This window comes from Gymnoscopelus microlampas, assembly GCF_963454915.1.
Source record: "Gymnoscopelus microlampas genome assembly, chromosome: 7".
Lineage (NCBI taxonomy): Eukaryota > Metazoa > Chordata > Actinopteri > Myctophiformes > Myctophidae > Gymnoscopelus > Gymnoscopelus microlampas.
In genome coordinates, this window is record NC_139944.1 from 16347048 (window position 1) to 16367096 (window position 20049).

At 41.2% G+C, this 20049-nt stretch overlaps 1 protein-coding gene across 1 annotated transcript; it reads left to right on the top strand.

Moving 5' to 3' along the window:
- Window positions 1–902: 902 nt before the first annotated feature.
- On the top strand, window positions 903–18826 carry LOC311048473 (uncharacterized protein; the record flags this gene model as incomplete). The annotated part of the gene is made up of 7 exons (XM_084061733.1): window positions 903–1384; window positions 2483–2550; window positions 5002–5177; window positions 5512–6268; window positions 16004–16068; window positions 16571–16690; window positions 18011–18826. The coding sequence occupies 7 exons, from the start codon at window positions 903–905 to the stop codon at window positions 18824–18826; spliced, it is 2484 nt and encodes an 827-aa protein (XP_083917859.1).
- Window positions 18827–20049: the final 1223 nt, after the last annotated feature.

Genomic DNA, 20049 nt, shown 5'->3' on the forward strand with positions numbered 1-20049 from the left:
AGTGCATGTTATCAAGTGAAGTGAAGTGTGAAGTTGTTTACACAAAGTTAGGTGGCAGCTACTAAAGAAAAAATGCTGTTGGTGTATACAATATAGGCCTACCAAGTTTTATTTTGTGCATATGTACATTTGATGATGCTCTTTTTATTCTCTTTTTGCTCTTTTTTGCACTCTCTTTCTTTTCTTTAAATCTTTATAATCATATTCTGTTGCTGCATTGTCTGAAGGAAGCCAAACCAAAATAAGCTTTATGCTCTTTATGTACCTGTACACGAGATGTAACAATAAAGTACAACCTTGAACCTTGAAACCAATGCAATTAATAAGAATATTGAAGTTATCTGGTGAAAGTGAGATTACAAATATTTGTATGTAATGAAGCAGTTCATATCACCCTGTTATGCCTATATTTTTGCGAGTTTTTTTTTTTCATCCTGCCGGTGGTGTTTTATCTCATATTTTGAATGATGACATACAGTATTTGTAATAGAGTGTCTTCAAGCAAAAGAGCAGCTACTGATTAGGAACATTATTTGCACCTGTGCTGATTACCGATATCCACTGCACCTTTTAAAAGCCTTTGAAGTGTGCTATCTGTGTCAATTCATCCTGTGAAGTCTACCAGTAAAGACCTACAGTATGTTTGAAAGCTCACCCAAGTGTGGTTAATGAGTCAACAAACAGTATATATTACAGTATTTCATTCTCCTCAGATCTTCAAGCAGAACCCTCGGTACATCCTGTTCATCCACCTGGTGATCAACGACATGATCCAGCTGACGGTCAGCGTTGCGATTGCCATGATGTTCCAAATCGTCGGCCCTATCAACGTCTCCCTGTGCTGTGTCCTTGTCTTGTTGGGTGTCTTCACGACACAAATCACGCCACTGAATGTGGCCGCCATGGCGGTGGAGTGCTACATCGCTGTCTGCTTCCCCCTCCGCCATTCCCAGATCTGCACTGTGCAGAGAACGCATGCCGTGATCGGCCTGGTGTGGTCCATGAGCGTGCTTTCTGTCCTACCGGACCTCTTCATCAGCCTGGCTACAGAACCCTTAGTGTTCTTCCATTCCAGACTCTATTGTTACAGGGATAATGTCTTCCGCAGCTCCTACAGCCTGGCAAAGAGAGACGCGTCCCACATTATCTTTTTGGTCTTGGTTTGGATCACTTTGTTCTATTCTTACTTCAGGATAGTGTTTGCCGCTAAGACGGCTAACACAAACTCAAAGAAAGCCAGAAATACGATACTTCTGAATGGATTTCACGTGCTGTTGTGTATGGCTACCTATGTGCGGCCCATGTTGTTGAAAGTCCTTATGTACTTTCTGCCTGCAGGGGCCCCACACTTTGTTAGTTATGTTATAATTCAGGTCCTGCCCAGGTCTGTCAGTCTGTTTCTATATGGGCTACGAGACAAGACATTCAGGATGTACCTGAAAAGGCATATCATATGTACAGAAAGACCACATACTACATTAAAGAGGTAGTTCTCCCCCCAAAAAACATTTGATTCTTTTAGTTTTTTTGTCGCATTCCTGATCCAATATTCCAATATTTGATTAATTGAAGTATACAAGGCGTCCAAAACAACTCTCAGTGTAATCACTGGGAGGCCTAACCTGGAATTTCATCATTTTATGATCACGGCCATTGATTGATTGATTGATTGATTGAATACTTTATTAGCAGTTAGCAAAAAAAACACAGTAAAGCACAGTTCAATACAAGGTCTGCTAAGAGGATTTTACACCCAAGTAAGCCATTTCCATTGCGGTCATTTGTACTCAATTCATCGAAACATTTAATGACAGACAAATATACTTGGCCTTTGAGGGCACAAAGGCCAAAATTCCAGGGCAGGAAGGCCATTAAATAAAACAATGATTGATGAAGTTGATTGATGAAATTATTAAATTGATACGTTTTCAATACATGGTATTATTATCTGTGAAATATGTGTCAAAACGTCATACACACTCAGCTGTGATCTAACCAGTCACTGGACTCTTTTGAGGATGGGGCGGGGGGGGAGTTAAGAATTCAGAATCTCAAAAAGTCACTGGTGTCTAAAGAAACATGCTTAAATGCTTTTACATGTATAAACTTGGTATGATTTGTGTCAGATATTTATGTACTGTGGTTAAGGCAAAACACTGTTTTACTGGTTGCAATATCCACACATGGTCCTGTCATTACTACTTCTAGCGGCAAATATTTGTTTTGTTGCCACTTAAAATAAATTGTAAAAGCTGGAACTTTGGGCCAGAAAAAGAGTGTCATGAAGCGTGGTAGTTGTACATTACTTTGTACTTTACTACATGTCAAGAGGAGGAGCGCCTCGCGTAAAAAACCCTGTCTCGAAAAGCCCCGCCTCGCGCCGAAGCCCCGCGCCTAAAAACGAGCATACCTTTCCAATTTCCCAACGAATGCCAATTTCCCTGTGACATATACGCAAATGGAATTCCCTTGTGTACGCCAGTGATTCTCAACCTGTGGGCAAGGGCCACTTGTCGGCCGTGAGGTTATTGCGAGTGGGCCCTCAAAAGAGTTGGCAAAGCACTAAGATTTTAATCTTAACATTAACATAAAAGCATAATTTGTAAAAGAAATACAAAAATAATTGTGATACCAATACTTTCCCATTGATCCAAGTCAGAACGCGATCGATTGACTGATCATTAAAATGAACATGTTCTGAAAATGCACGTGGCCCACCCATCTGACCACTTAACACGGCAGCCGAGTTAAGTGGTCAGATGGGTGGGCCATGAACACTCAAGTGGGTCATATCGCAGGTGGAAATGGCATATCTTGACCAATGCATAGTTTTGTCAGAGGTTTGTCTAGTTCTTTGGAGTTATTATTAGGACTTATATTTAGTAAAATAAATATGGTAGGAACAATTGTGGACACACGCACGCATGCACTCTCTCTCTTTCTCTTTCTCTCTCTCTCTCTCTCTCTCTCTCTCTCTCTCTCTCTCTCTCGCTCTGAATAATAGGATTCATTAGTGTATCATACACTCTATATAAAATCACCACATACATTTCAAACTCAAGTCAGACTGTGCTTTATCTGAGGTAAGCATAATGTTTTGCATTCACATGATTGTAGTGTAGAGTTGTGTTGTAACTTGCACATGGATAATGGTACAGCATATTATGGCCTTATTTTTTTCTAACCTTTTGGTTTGGAATTTGGCATTGCACTTTTCACACATGAGATGTGAAGTTTAAGTATTTTTGTGAGGTTTAAATGTTTTTCTGCAACTTCTGCATTCCTTTTGTGGACAAGTTTACACTTTTAAGCATGATGGACTTCACCCAATATGGTTCTAGTGTCTTGTCACTGTTTTTAAGACACATGCTAGGTTTGATGTTTACCTGGTGTCCTACGGTAGTTATTTGCACTTTACTTAGGTGACCATTTACCTGGGGAATGGTTTAGTGTCTGATATTAAAACTGTGAAATGCATTTTAGTTGAGCGTTATACAGAACCTTGTCTTCTAGCAACAGAGCATACAAAAATAGTATAATCATCAGCCCAAGCAAACGTGGGGAACGGATTGTAACAAAAAAAATTTAATGTAATGGACTTGATTATTTCCTAAACCATTTGTGCATCTCTGTTACAGTACACTAGGCTACTGTTTGCTGTGTTTGCTGACACACCGCTTATACAGTAAATACAATCAGAGTAAACAATCACAGTGTGAGGTAATAGAATGAACAATTCTAGTAAATGTATTAATCAAATTGTACAATTTACAAACTATTAGGCCCTATACAGTACTATAGGCATAACTATTAGGCCCTATACACTACATAAGAATCATATGAATGACAAAACATAAGATAACCGTGATAGCATAGCTACAGGTATATAGTGATAAATACCAGTGGTTCTCAACGTGGGGTCCATGATAGGTCCCAGCTGAGGGGGTCCCAAGTATAATTTAAATATTCTTGAAACATTTTAACAACACAGATCTTGTATGGGGGTCCCTTTTCAATGGACGTCCGCGACCAAATACATATAAATTTGGGGGTCCTTGACATGAAAATGTCCACTATATACTGTACAATGCACAGTACAGTGACATGTGCCAAGAGACTGAGAGCAGGTTAATGTGAGCATGAAGCACGTCCCTGCCCTAGTGATTGCTTTGTGTCATCTGAAGACACGCTCAAAATACTAAGTGCTTTGCACAATGCTGCTTTGACTGTTTGACTGATATTTTACTGTGCTTAAATCTGAACATTCGTCGTTACATCGTTTTAACGACGTTTTGTTGCTTGTTTTGCTTGTTTTTGTTATGGGTTTTGGTTTTGTTTAAACTTGCCTGCTAGTGCAAGTTCAATTGTTTTTAAGCTGTTTTGTAAAGCAACTTTGGGTACTAGAAAAGCGCTATATAAGTCTGATGTATTATTATTATTAAGTACTGGTTGTATGCAGCGATCATCAAGTATATATTTTTCAAAATTGGATGGGGGCAGGTATTAATAAGAATTGATTCTTCTTCCTGCTCCTTTTCGCTCATGGGTGTATGTGATTTAATGAATTATTGAAGTTATGAATTGTGTGTACTGTAATACACTACCATATGCGAAACAAAATAAAATGAAATGAAATGAAATGAAATGAAACATGGCCATACAAACTGAACAACGAGATAAAACAAGATAAATACTGTAAGAGCTGATTAGATCATTTCAGGGTATGAGACAAAAAAACAATAGCTGGCATGTAAGAGGTATATGTTTTATAATAGTACAGTATAGTGTACATGTACACATTATCTACCCTGGTGTCTGCCTCCATGAAGGTAGACTGAGAATTTTGCAAGAACAAATTAATTAAACTTTTAAATCAGTGCATTACATTTATGCCTATGTCGTGAAATGTACAGTGCTTTACATTTCTGTTGGTCACGACTCATCCGTAATTTCTGAACAGATTTTAATCATAGAACTAACACTTACTCTACATGTGTTTAGAAACAGAGATTTGGAGCGTCATGAATGTGACAGCGGGTAGCAGTAATGTATCGATGACCATGGTCTACCGGGACTCCTTCAGCTCAGCTGTGACAAAGAATGTGATTGTTGTGGCTCTTGGCATCACCATCAGCTACATCAATGGCACTCTGATCCACACCTTCAACAAACACCAGGTGCGAAGGCATATTTTTTGATTATGGGCCTTCAACATCGGGTCTGGGGTCCCTAGAGGGTCCTCTGAGTTATTACAGGGGGGCTGTGATAGGAATCACCCCCCTGAACCCAAGCATCCCTATTCTGGGGGAGGGGGAGGATTCACCGAAAATAGCAGATCTACCAACTCACAAAGCGTCACACTGCGATGTGTTGTGAGCTTGTAGATGGGCTATTTTCGGTGAAGATATTTTGTGTAGTAGAGGGAAAAAAGAGCAGACCTAGACGAGTGAAGGGAATCAAATGAATTAAATTGATTTTTAAAAAATGACTTATACTTTTCCTCTCTTTCAGGTACTCAATTTGAATCCTCGGTACATCCTGTTCATCCACCTGGTGATCAATGATATACTCCAGCTAATTACTGCAATCGGCCTGTTTGCCCTCTCCTACACTTTCTACACCATCAACGCCTCTGGCTGTTGCGTCCTTCTCATGGTTGCCATTTTTACCACCCTCAACACTCCATTGAATTTAGCTGGGATGGCGGCAGAATGTTATGTTGCCGTTTGCCTACCACTCCACCATGCACAGTTATGTACGGTCACGAGAACATATATTCTGATAGGTTCGATCTGGGCCATGAGTGCATTGTCAATCTTTCCGGATCTGTTTGTGCTGCTGGCCACAGAACCTCTGCACTTCTTCTATGCCAGAGTCGTCTGTGCCAGAGATTTGGTTTTCCGTAGCCCTGTTCTCATAGAGAAGAGGAATGTGTTGCACATAGTGCTTCTGGTTCTAGTTTGGCTCGTTCTCCTGTATTCGTACTTCAGAATTCTGTTTGCTGCCAAATCAGCTAGCGCAGATTCGAAGAAGGCCCGGAATACGATACTCCTCCACGGCTTTCAGCTGCTGTTGTCTATGCTCACCTTCTTGTACCCTGTGTTGAGAAGATCTCTAATATACTTATATTATACATCCCCTGCATCGTATGTCAACTCTCTTTTTATTTGCTATATAATTATTCAGATCTTGCCGCGTTTGATCAGTCCTGTTCTGTATGGTGTACGGGACCAGACATTCAGGAATTACCTGAAAAGGTACATACTTTGTAAAAGGATCAATCCATAGACTAAATTGACGCTGTCGGATGGAAACCTTGTATGTCCAAAACTGTTACTTTTCATGAAAGGGAAAAATGAACCTATTCTGTATGGCAGGGGTTCCAAAACTTTTTTGCTCGAGACCCGAAAGAGAAATTCTCTGGGACCCCTTTAGTGAAAACAGATCTACTATTTTCTTAAAGGTTTTTGTGGGTCAACCAAGGAAAGATAAGTGATAATTGATGTAGTAGCCTATTGCAGTACCTGACAGACCATACAATACTGTACATGACAAGAGTGTTGTTGATTGTATTGTCAACTAGATAAGAAAATAATAAAGGTTTGCACTATTGTTGTTTTGAACTAAATATTTGATAACCACAAAAAAAGGGTATTTATTAAATATAGTATATAATATAATTAAATATTTAAATATATTTTGACACAGAATCAAATGTTTTATGGTCATGATTCATTAGGAGCCTGTACGGCATGGTTCAAGGCTTAAAATAATTAATTTTGTCTGCTCATTTCTTTGTGTCATCACTTAAATTCACTTGTTGTTCTGTATGAGTTCTCTCTCCTGATTGGATCACATTAGTATCCTGACCTGAAAATGCATTTTTTGTTTTGTTTACTAAAGAGCTGGAGAGACTGGAAGACCCCCTGTTACTGAACAAACATTCTATAGCAATGATTATCAGAATATAGAGCTATATTTAACACTTTTATTGCATCAAAAAAATAACACTTACTGCACACACAATGTTGATTTTATTTTTAGTTTGCACTTATAGGCTGTTGTTTCAATAGCCCCTATACATTAACTTGACTGTTTGGTGCTGTCAATGTCTTTTGACATCTCTTTTTATCACATTGGATAATAAAAAATGTCCAAATTAAATTGACTAGTCCATACCCGGTGAAGTGCGCAGGCAAAATAATTACAGGTCTACCTTAAGTCAGTCCACTTTAAGGCCAGGAGCTGATTTCATTAGCTTGTTTACTCCGTGACATCGTGTCTAATGGTGGCGAGCCAATAGATTAGCGTTATTGTTATTATTGTTACGGCGTGTGTGTGTGTGTGTGTGTGTGTGTGTGTGTGTGGTTGTGCCAGACAGCAACACTGTAACAGAGTGGGTGTGTGGATTCGACGGATGCGCAGTTTGATCATTCATCCCATCGCTCGCGGGGCCATCCCGCAGCTGGGCAGCCGTAACCATGGCGACAGTCTTTTACATAAAAACGCTAATAAACAGCTGACGTTTGATGAAATCGAAAAACGGGCTTCGCAGTTCCGTGGGCGTGGTAATGGTAAATGTGTGTGTGCAAATGCAGAGCAATTGCTTCAGCCACGGAGGAGAACCGAGCAGACAGTTTTGGCCTCACCACCACAGAGGTTTGTAGAATTATAGGAGGACTAGTCCATATCCGTGGGGGGATATGCGCACATGATCTGGCAACCCGGGAGGCAGTTCGTCCCATAGCCCGCGGGGTGACATTCCATGGCGACATTCTTTCACACAAAAACGCTAATAAACAGCTGAGATTTGGTGAAATTGAAAAACGGGCTTCGCTGTTCCGTGCACATAATGGTGAACGGCTGTGTGCAAATTCAGATCAATTGCTCCAGCCACTGAGGAGAACCGGGCAGAACTAATTTTGGCCTCACCATGCACGACTACACCATGCACTACAGAGGTTTGTAGAATTATAGTAGGATGCGAATAAATGTAGTTTTTAATCAATAAGTATCCTGGAATGTATTTCTTCTGCATGCATTTCTCTGCATATCAAGTCTTAGGGAATTCAGTGTCAGTGGGTAAACATGTTTTGGTACAGTACAGCACTGGCTGTCAAAGTGGGGTCCGGGGACCCTCAGGGATGCGGCAAGTTGTGCGGTAAGCACTGGAAGCTTATGGTAGGTGTTGCGCTCCACCTCAGCAATCCATCTCCCAGGGGTCTAGCGCATTGTGAAACGGGGATAGACCATAGTTATAATATCTAGAGTACGGACGGCCCGTTCCCACCCATTCATTTCAATGAAAGTTGCTCACCAGCGCATGAAGTCACTTGGTGCCCAAATACGGAATGTTGGAGCACCGAGCAGTAGGGATGGGTATCGTTAGGATTTTTACGAGTCAGGTTCCGGTTTTGCTTATCGGTTCCGGTAAAATGGTAAAAAAAAAATAAGAGGTCAAATGTAATAGGGATGCACCGAATGGAAGATTCTTGGCCAAAACCAAATACCGAATATAGGAAACACTTGGCCGAAGGCCAAATACCGAATGGCCGAAAAGTATTATTTTTTAAAAATATATATACATTTTTTTAAATATTTTTTTGTACTATTGCTGTCATGGCTATATGCCTCTGTTGTAGAGCTACATGATTATGGCAAAACTTTTCATAACTATAATGGGTCCATATTGAGGTCAGTTATTTAAAACCTATTTATTTATTGTGTAGAATTATTTATTTACTATTGGGTTTATTTATTGTGAAAATGTATTTATTGTGTAGAATTATTTATTTACTATTGGGTAGTAATAATACAATATGTCTCTAAACATTAGCATGCCATACAGTTGAATAATAAAAGGCCTAATAAAAGGCAATATAATGTCTGCAGTTGCATTATTGAACACAGCCAAAATGCATTTATATTAAGCCTGCCATTCCTGCCATTACTTCTTTTTGGAGAAGTCACATTCAGTTTCATTTCAGAAAGACACACACACACACGCACGCACGCGCGCACATGCGCATGCGCACACACGCACACACACACACACACACACACACACACACACACACACACACACACACACACACACACACACACACACACACAATCAAAGACAGAAGCGTTTTCAGCTGGTGTTAATTATTTTGCGCAGCAGGCTCTTAACTAGCGCTGGTTATCCTACTAATGTTACACCCTCTGACATGTGGATTCTAGTTTTCAAGATGACAACAGCAAAGCGTGATTACAAAGTTGCAGTGAGTGCAGGGCAGGCTATTCCTTCCTTACTACAGTTGAGACAGTGGTGTTTGAGCGAGGGCTCTGAGAGAAGCAGCGGCTCTACTCCTCCCGAGTGAGACGCAACTGTATACTTCTCCCTACAATGTGATTTTTGATGGATGTGCTGTTTGTGTAACCTCGCATCACCAGTCTTTCCACCTCAGAGGAAAGCGTGGTATTCGTTATTAAAGGCCCGTGTGATCCGGTCTAGGCCACGCCTACTGAAAAAAAAAAAAGCAATAGGCTCTATGCACAGCAGCCATATTGGGAATGAATTGGGCCCCTTCCTTACTTCCTTCACACGTGTTACCAATAATACTAATTAAGGCTCTGTTCCATTTAGTGTGGCATAGTGGTTGTCTTATTTTCAAGGACCCCCATAACTCTGAGAGTGTACAAATGGAACCAAATGGACCCGTAAGGGTACATTTGTACACTCTCAAGAGTTATACACCCACCATAAGGGGCCATTTGGGAACCAAAATGTAGTGTTTCTAGTGAGAGCCAACATGCAGATATCATATCAGCACCCTGACCAGAATGGAACAGAGCCTTCATTAGCATCATTGGTAACACCTGTGAAGGAAGTAAGAAGAGGCCCAATTTCTTTCCAATATGGCTGCTGTGCATAGAGCCTATTCTATTTCCGGAAGTTGCGGTTCCGGTTTGGCGGAGCCGCTTTGTTTTGGTTCCCCCTGTTTGTTTCCCCAATCCCTATTTAAATGGAATAGAATTTCCCTGTGGGACAAAGGTAGACAGATGCTAAATAGTCTCCGGAAAGTACACTCACATCTATTTTTATTTTGTATTTAAAAAATAAGCTAACTACACCACAACAAGGATTTTATTAGGTAGCCTAGGCCCTATTACAATGCCCTTGATCGCGGCCGGAGTTACCGGAGGGTGAGGCTTGCGGGTTCCAGCCGCCTGATGACGTGGATGACGCGCCTGTTGACGTAGGGTTACTTCCGCTCCCGACCGGATCATAAACCCGAAAAAGGTATTGAGGAGACAAGCTAACACAAATCAAGCAGATGTTTTATGATGGTAAGGTTGACATTTTAACTTTCTCTGAAACTAAACTTGATCATACGATAGATGATACTGATATTGAGATTGAAAACTACAAACTTTTCAGAAAAGATAGGAACAGAAACGGGGGCGGCGTATGCATGTATGTACATAAAGACAATGTCTGCATCCTTCGAGAAGACCTGAATGATGCAGACATTGAAGCTGTGTGGGTCGAGATCATTTTTGAAAATGCTAAACCTGTGCTAGTCGGTACCATATACAGACCTCCTAACCAGACTGATTTCTATGATAGACTTGATGAATGTTTAGCTAAAGTGGACAATGAGGAGACAGTACTTCTTGGTGACTTTAACACTGACATGCTCCGTAAGGAAGCGTCAGTGTTTAAGTCATTCAGGGGGTTTTGTAATCGGCACTCACTCCACCAGCTGATCACTCAGCCCACAAGGCTGTGTGTTTCCACTCAAACTATCATAGATCTCATTCTAACAACGGACAAGGACAAAATCCTCAATAGTGGTGTTTCTACCTGTGGCATATCTGATCATAACATGATCTTCTGCACCAGAAAGAAACGTAAACCTAAGACCGGTTACCACCAAACAGTCATGATCAGAGACCTCAAAAACTACAAGAGTGAGGACTTGGATCACAGACTAGATAAACAGGATTGGTAGACTAAACAGCACACAGGTAGACGAATCTTGGCTTGGTTTCAAAACCAAATTCATTCAAATTTTGGACAGTGTGGCTCCCATGAAAACCATCAGGGTCAAAACCCGCTCGGTTCCATGGATGAATTCGGATATCCTTACTACCATGAAAGTCAGAGACAAAAAGTGTTCTGACTATCATAAAAGTAGGATCAAACTTGCCAAAAGCTTCAACAAAGGTCTCGAATCCCACGTAGCGAAACTCAAAAAAGAGAAAAACATGCTAAGAAACAAGGTTAATGGCATGCTGTTGTTAGCAGAAAAAAGCTACCTCGATGGCAAAATTGAGGAAAATCAAAACAAACCACGTGAGCTCTGGAAGCTATTCAACAACCTACTAGGCTGCAGCAAGAAATTGAAAACCAGGTTTACAAACATAAACCTCAAGGTGAATGACACTCTCATTTCATCCAAACGGGAAGTGAGTAAAATCCTCAACATATTCTTCACGACCGTGGCCTCAGAGTTAGTTGAAAAACTACCCCCTCACTCTGGGAGTCATGGTGGAGAGTATGTTGATTCATTTTACGACAAACAGGGTGTACGCAAAGATGATTTTAAACTCTCCCCTGTGTCAACAGATGAGGTGTTTAAAAAACTGAGTGCACTCCAACAACACAGAGCCACAGGTCCCGACAACATCCCCGCTAAATTTCTAAAAGACTCAGCCACCTCCATTGCTCCAATCATTACCCACATAATAAACCTCTCCATCATACAGGGACGGGTCCCTAACAACTTCAAAAAAGCAAGAGTGACCCCTCTGTACAAAAAAGGAAACCAATTAGACCCTGGCAACTACCGCACTATTTCTATTCTTAGCTCCATCTCGAAAGTCATGGAAAAAATAGTCTACGAACAGGTTGATAAGCACCTTGCCGAAAAAAATCTAATTTACGAATTCCAATCTGGTTTCAGAACAAACCACTCCACTGACACATGCCTTCTCTATTTGAACGACTCTATCAAACAAGATGTCGACAAGGGCAAATATTGCGGCATGGTCATGCTGGACCTCCAGAAGGCTTTTGACACCGTTAATCACCCAATTATGATCAATAAACTCAAAGCAATAGGCTTTGATGACACGTCGGTGAAATGGATGAGATCCTACCTGGAAGGGAGGGAGCAAGTGGTGGAAGTAAACGGCACCCAGTCCCCTCCCCTCCCAGTGACTTGTGGTGTTCCTCAAGGAAGCATACTAGGACCACTACTGTTCCTGATATATGTGAATGATATGTCTTCAGCTTGCGACTGCAAACTGTTCCTGTTCGCAGATGACTCGGCTCTGCTGGTCTCGAACAGGGACAGGCTGCAGGTTGAGAAAACTCTCAGTACTGAACTCAACAAGATCTGCATCTGGCTCTCCGACAACAAGCTCTCATTACACCTGGGTAAAACTGAATCCATCCTCTTTGGGTCCAACCCTAACCTTAGAAAGGCTGAGAGTTTCACGATCAAAGTGGGTGATAATGTTATCACAAGAAAGGAGGAAATTACCTACCTGGGTTCCATCTTGGAGGCAAACCTCTCAGGTGACAAAAACGCTGAAAAGACGATCAAAAAGGTCCACAAAATAACACGGAGGATGTGGAGGCTTGTTCGTAAAGTCAGTAAGAAAACTCTGAAGATTCTTGTAGGGGCCCTCATACAAGGTCATTATGATTATGCATGCACTTCATGGTATCACAACACCTCCAAGGCCCTAAAAACAAGGCTCCAAACATCCCAAAACAAACTTGTAAGGCTACTTCTTGGCCTCAATTACAAAACCCATCTAACCCCTGATCATTTTGCTAGGATTGGATGGCTTAGGGTTGAGGACAGAGTACAGCAACTTGCTATGGGCCTGGTCTTCAAGATACACCACAACATTGGGATCCCCCTGCATTTGTCAAAATACTTCCAAAATGTTAATCAAGTCCATGATCATAACACCAGAGGCAGCTCCACAAACCATGTTCAACCCAGATTTGGCACAACAAAGGGAATGAACTCTTTCTCATGCTATTCATCTAAAATGTGGAATGCCCTACCAAAAGGAGTAAAGGAGTGTAAAACCCTACTCACTTTCAAAAATGCCCTAAAGATACACCTTCAGGAGGCTGCAATTCAAAAATGGCCCCTGTCCAAGTCCTAACCTACCCCATGTCCTAACCTAACCTACCCCCCCCCCCCCTCTCTCTTTCTTTTTTTTTTGTACATATTTTTCACTCTTCATACCAGTAACCTGTAAACTGATTGTATGACATTCTGTATAGTAGTGTGTATATCTGTCTGTCTCTTATATGTCATCATGATTTGTGTGCGTGGGGATCTCATCTTAAACAAGCTACGTGCTTAACTGAGCTATCCAGTTTAGTAGACCTTGTATTGCGAATTTGTACTTCCATGTACTGTTATGTACTGTCATGTACTGTTCTCATGTCTTACTAAATAAAGTACATCAATCAATCAATCAATCAATCCCACGCTACTGTTTGTGTAGGACTTCTAAAAGCCTTTGTTTGAACGGCTTTTAGCGCGTCTAGGAACCGATATGCAGAACCGAAATTACACATTTTTGACACCATTTCTTATTCGTTTCCTACTTGGAACCGAATTTCGGTACCCAACCCTACCGCGCAGGTGCACTGTGGTTTCAGGTGATGCGGAGTAGCATTTTAAATGCAGAAGTCTTGCAATACCAGATTTGACCACCAGGACACGGCAGCTTCAATAATCCTCTGCGGTCCTGGGGACTTGGGATAGACTCCCGTGCTCTTGCTGATATCGACAACAGCCTGAGCCTCTCTAGTTAATCCATGTGTTAGTTGGCCTACCTGTTTGTTTCAGTGAGTGGTTGTCAGATCCTCTGTTTTCCCTGTTTATGTGCGTGTTCTGTTAACTGCTATGTGTGAGTTTATGAATTAAAGCTCTGCTGTCACCCTGCATTTTGGTCGAACTTTGAAATCCTCTGACGAGGTTCAACCAGTGTTTCACCGTTACATTGAATGGGCCAGGTCCACACCAGAGTTTACTCTACCCAAATATAGTGCAGCAGATTAATAATGGCATAATCGTTTATGGCATTTGGCACAAATACTCTGTAAGGGCCACTCTTGCGATGGATTTTAGCGATTTTGAGTGGCCAGAACTTTTTTCCATAAGATTGGCCCTTGCAGACTATTTGTGCCAAACGTCATCCTTGTATCACAACCTGAAAGATTATATCACTATCTGCCCCACTAAGGTGGCGGCCATCTTGGATTTTTGAGTGGCCAGCGTCTTTTTCCATAATAGTGGCCCTTACAGAGTATTTGTGCCAAATGTCATGCTTGCATCACAAAACGATTCTTATGAAATGTGTCATTAATCTGCTGTAGGCCTACTAATATTGTAGGCCAGTCGTTTTCAAGCCCCAAAAGTAATATGTATTTGGCCGTAGACCCCCATCTGAAAATATTTTGTGCCAAGGATCCCCCATACAAGATTTGTGTTGTTAAAATGTTTTTAAAAAAGTGTTTTTTTTAAATAGATCTACAAGTGCGATGCATTATGAGCTTAGATCGTCTATTTTCAAATTGCCTACTGGTATGTGTATAGGGGTTAAAGTGGTTAAAAGTTATTTGGACGCTTTATTAACACATTTTGCTGGGGGCCCCCTGGACCCCACTTTGAGAACCACTGAAGTAGGCTATAGGCTACCAACCACAATTTCTGGCATGTTGGTCTAAGTGGGGAATACATCTGATGGCCCACAGTGTCCACAGTCCCACAATCTGATTTGATTTGACCACAAATTGAACATCTTCTGCCCATATTGCTGCCAATGAGGATATACATTCTGAAGTTGATTTGTATACTTATATTTGACTACAATTCTTTTTAACAAATGCTTTTCTTACTGTTTCATTACACCTGAAACAGTGGGACCCCCTAGGGGTCCCGGACCCCTGGCAATGTGAAAGGATATGACGACACCAACATCAATGAAGCTAAAGTGTATATAATCCCTCATAGAGCATCTGCTTGTCTTCTGTCTGTGACCTGGACTCGTACTGGAGGTGCAGTTGAATATGTCTTATTATGATACTGTACATAGGAATATGTTTTAGTATACTGTACATTAGGTAGGAATTTTCTTTTTTTTCTTCTTTTTTTTTCTTTTATTGGTGTGATGTCTCTGTTTTTATGCAATTGCCTTCTGTAGCACTTTGAGATTTCTTGTAAATGTAAAGTGCGTTATAAATAAAATCCATTATTATTATTATTATTATTATATGTTTTATCATACCATACATAAATATGTAGGAATATGTTTTATCATACATGTAGGAATATGTTTTATATCATACTACATATGGGGCAGGAGCACTCTTTTTCAGTTTTATATATACACTGTAACTGTGTATATATCACATTTTGTTTCAAAGTAGTGTATTATTATGTTGTCTGAGTCTCAAAATATGATGTGATTTTGGATTACGGTTTATTTTTATTTATGCCATAGCCATATGATAGATACAGTAGCTCTGTAGATTCTAACATTTGACTTTTAATGCAGAGTTACGTGTTTCAACTTCATCTTGTCTATGCTGATTGTTATAACATATCATCTCTGTCGGGTGGAAACCTCATATGTCCAAAGCTGTTACTTTTTTCCGGATTGAAATTAAAAAATCGCAAAAATAGCAGATCGACAAGCTCAAAACGTGTCAATTCGCGCAGCGTTTGGAGCTTGCAGATCTGCTATTTTTGATACTTTTGTGTGATGCTGTAGTATGATCACGCAGGACATTAATTTACGAAAAAACACAAAAAGTTAGAATATGGAGATAAGAGATTTCTGCCCAACAGCAGCGATATGTAATATTGACATGTCATTCTCACTCAATATATTTTCTTGTGCCGCCCTGACTCACTTTGTCTGTCTATCTTTCTCTCTATCTCTCTATATCTCTCTTTCTCTCTGTCTCTTTCTCTTTCAGGTGGATTCCAAGCGATGAGTATGAACTCATCGTTTGGTCCAGGAGGCAACATGACGTTTCCTCAGGTCAGTCTCTATACTGTTTATTACCAGTAGAGTGATAATTAGCAATAACTTCATCACAACAAGATCATATACCATTTGTACGTCATTGTCCATATGTTAATCTGTCATTGGTATGGCTGTCTGTAATCTGAAAAGTTATTAATGGATTTGATGTGTGTGACAGAAATGCTTTAAACAGTTAGGACGCATGATTAAAATGTTTTTGTTTGTGTATGACTCAAAACCAAAATTAATAAATCAGTAGGAGAGATATCAAAAATGTAGGCCTAATTGGTAGGCCTTCTGATAGCGACAATGGTGATTTAAGTGAACATTATCTACAGTATATGGCATCTTCTCATCTCTCTTTCTGTCTCTCTGTCTGTCTCTCTGTCTGTCTCTGACTCTGTCTCTGTCTCTGTCTCTGTCTCTGTCTCTGTCTCTGTCTGTCTCTCTCTCTCTCTCTCTCTCTCTCTCTCTCTCTCTCTCTCTCTCTCTCTCTCTTTCTCTCTCTCTCTCTCAGTTCATGTTGGTCAGGGACACCTTCACCACAGCGTTTGTGAAGAACTTGATTGTGGTTCTGGTTTGGCTCATCCTCAGTTACATCAATGGGACTGTGGTGGCCACGTTCTTTAAACACCAGGTAAACGACACACATGCAAGCACGCTGCACATCCACACACACTTTAGATTTTAGACCGGCACATTCACAGCTATATAACATATATACAACAAGTACAATGTATTTTGCGTTGAGAATTTAAGCCATAGAAGTCAATATGTGGTTGATCTAAGTGCTTTTCTGTAGCCCCATTTCAGTTGTTTCATAACATATTTTCAAAATGACACCATGGTGCCTGATCTCTGTTTGATCAGAGCAGTAGTCTACACTGCCCACTTGTGGTCAAGTTACAAAAAAGCAAGTTTTAAGAAACTTCAAGTAGCCTATAATGATACCATGAGTGTTTTACTCAAAAGGCCTAGATGGTGCAGGGTGAGTGAAATGTTTGTGGCTGCAAGAGTCAATACTTTTCTAGCTGTTCTTCGGAACTCAATGCATAGATTCATGTGTCGCTTGGATGAGTCTGTGAATAGCATCAGTGTCAGTATAAGTAACCCTTATGTGAAGAGCTGCACTAGATACACAGGAGTATCTAGTGATCTAGATCTAGTACTATATCTAGTATCTAGCCTTAGGAGACATTGGCTTAAAAGCCTGTAACTAACTGTAACAAATGCCCTGTTTATTGTTGTATGTATGTTTTTCTATGGACCTTGAGTCTGCATTCAATAAAGACATTCATTCATTCATTCATCCATTCATTCATTCATTCATCGACGTGTCCCTACACTGACAAAATGTGTCCATGGACTTGTCCATTTCTGTGGCAAGGCTGTGATTACAAATATAGATATGAAAAGCTTAATTTGTTTAAACCTTTTTTCATGTGATGTGTGATGAAAACACTGATAAGACCCAATTATTGAAATCTAAACCTCGCTTCAACCTAGCTTTGTATACTGCTGTTGAAGCCAGCTCAACTTGGTTTGTAGCCTTGTAGATTTTGTAGCATTCTTGTCACTGGCCTCCATTGAAAATGAGTGGTAGACTGTAGCTTTGTAGCTGCCTGTGTGAACGCAGCATTACTTCCTATTATTCTGAATTCTGGCTTTGCTGATTGAGACTGTGGGTGCGCTCTCTGTAACTATCTATCCCTCTCCCATCCCTGTTCTGCTAGGAACTATTATTATGTTCTGTTCAACTAACCTCTTGATAAGATAAGATAAGATGAGACCTTTATTGATCTCGCAAGGGAAATGCAATTGCCAAAGGCAGCACAGCAGTTTAAAATACAGTTGGTTGTCCATGATGGCGTCCAGCTTCCTTTGCCACCTTCTCCACCCCTCTCTGTGTCTGTCTTTCACTCTCTCTCTCTCTCTCTCGCTCTCTGTGTGTGCTCAGGCGTTCTACGAGGACCCGCGCTACATCCTCTTCATCCACATGGTGATCAACGACGCCATCCAGCTGACGGTCACCATCACGCTCTTCATCCTCAGCTACATCTTCTACAAGATCAACGTCTCCTTCTGCTGTTTCTTCATCCTGGTGGCCGTCTTCACCACCAGGAACACGCCCGTCAACCTGGCCGGCATGGCCATCGAGCGCTACATCGCCGTCTGCAACCCCCTGCGCCACGCCGAGATCTGCACGGTGCGGCGGACCTACATGCTCATCGGCATGATCTGGTTCATCGCCGTGGCGCCGGACATCACCGACCTGTTTGTGACGCTGGCCACCGAGTCGCTCAGCTTCTTCCACGAGTCGGTGTTCTGCCTGCGTCAGAACGTGTTCAAAGATCCCATCCTGGCGTACAAGAGGCAGGCCTTCGACGCCCTCTACTTCTCCTTCGTGTTCCTCACCCTGGTCTACACGTACCTGAGGATCCTGTTCGCCGCCCGCGCTCTGTCCACGGAGAAGACGTCGGCGCAGCGAGCCCGGAACACCATCCTGCTGCACGGGGCGCAGCTCGCCATGTGCATGCTCTCCTACATCTCTCCCAGCGTGGAGGTGGTCCTGCGCCTCATCTTCCCCGGGAGGATCCTGGAGATCCGCTTCGCCAACTACCTCATCGTGTACATCCTGCCTCGCTTCCTCAGCCCCATCATCTACGGCGTGCGGGACAAGAAGTTCCGCAAGTACCTCAGGAGGTACTTTGTGAGCAGAGGCCGCAGGGTCAAGGTGCAACGGGTGTTTGGGCAGACCGACGCTGACTTGTGACAGACGTTTGCTATACGTGTCTTTACTCTTCTCTCGTGTTATCAGCTGAATCTTGAATTATGAATTAATTTAATGTATAATGAAGGGGAAGAAAAATCATTTTACATATTTACTGTACAATGACAGCTTTGAATGTGGAGAGAGGAAATAAAAATAGATTATGTATCCAACCAAGGGCATATCATGAATGGCCGGGTGACCATTTATTTATGTCATAGGCCATATGTTCACACACACTTTTTCATGCCAAGGACCCTCAGCCATAGCCTCTGGCTGTGACCCCTTACTGCGAAGTAGAAAAGGGCAGAAATAGTCAATCGCGTCACGTTGTGAGCTTGTAGAGTGGCAATTTGTTTTAGCTATTTTTTAAGAGTTTTTTTTAGGATGAATTATCAGAAGATTGTTGTTACATAGAGCAGCAGAATGTTGTATAATATTTAACATGCTTTTCAGATAACTGTTCAGCAAGAGTTTTAAGTCAAAGCATAACACAGTAGTTTGGATAAATAACAAATATTAACACAATTTGAAAAGAATGGCTGTGACAAGAGCCAAAGAACTGAAAAAAACAACAACCTGAAAATGTATTTATTTTGAAACTTTTAGAAAGATTATTGGCCATGATACATGTATTTATTATTTTTTTTGCCAGGAAGTCCCATTGAGATCAGAAATCTCTTTTACAAGAGAGACCAGGCCATGGTAGCAGCCATATAAAAAACCAACACAAATCACAACACAATGCGAAAGCCAAAGAAAGCCAAAGAACCATCTGAATATCATGTCATTTTTAAACTTTTTGAAACATTATTGGCCATGATACATGTAATATTATTTTATTTTTTTACCAGGAAGTCCCATTGAGATCAGAAATCTCTTTTACAAGAGAGACCAGGCCATATAGCAGCCATATATAAAACAGCACAAATCACAACACAATGCAACATGGTAACCAGAAGAATGGGCACTTGAAAAGTCTGGGCACCTCATGTATAGACCAATTATTTGTTTACCAACATTGAGACTGGACGCTCAGGTGATTGTTTCACGCAATCAATTCCCAACATATTGTTTCGGGGTGCGCTGGTTTCAGTACATTCAACCTCCTCTTGTGTGTTGGCTAGTGAGGCGCGTCCCAGCGAGACATGACAGAATGGGTTTCATTTGGTGCCGGCTTGAGCGCGCATACTGGTTCTTATCAGTGTGACGTTGTCTGTTAAGGG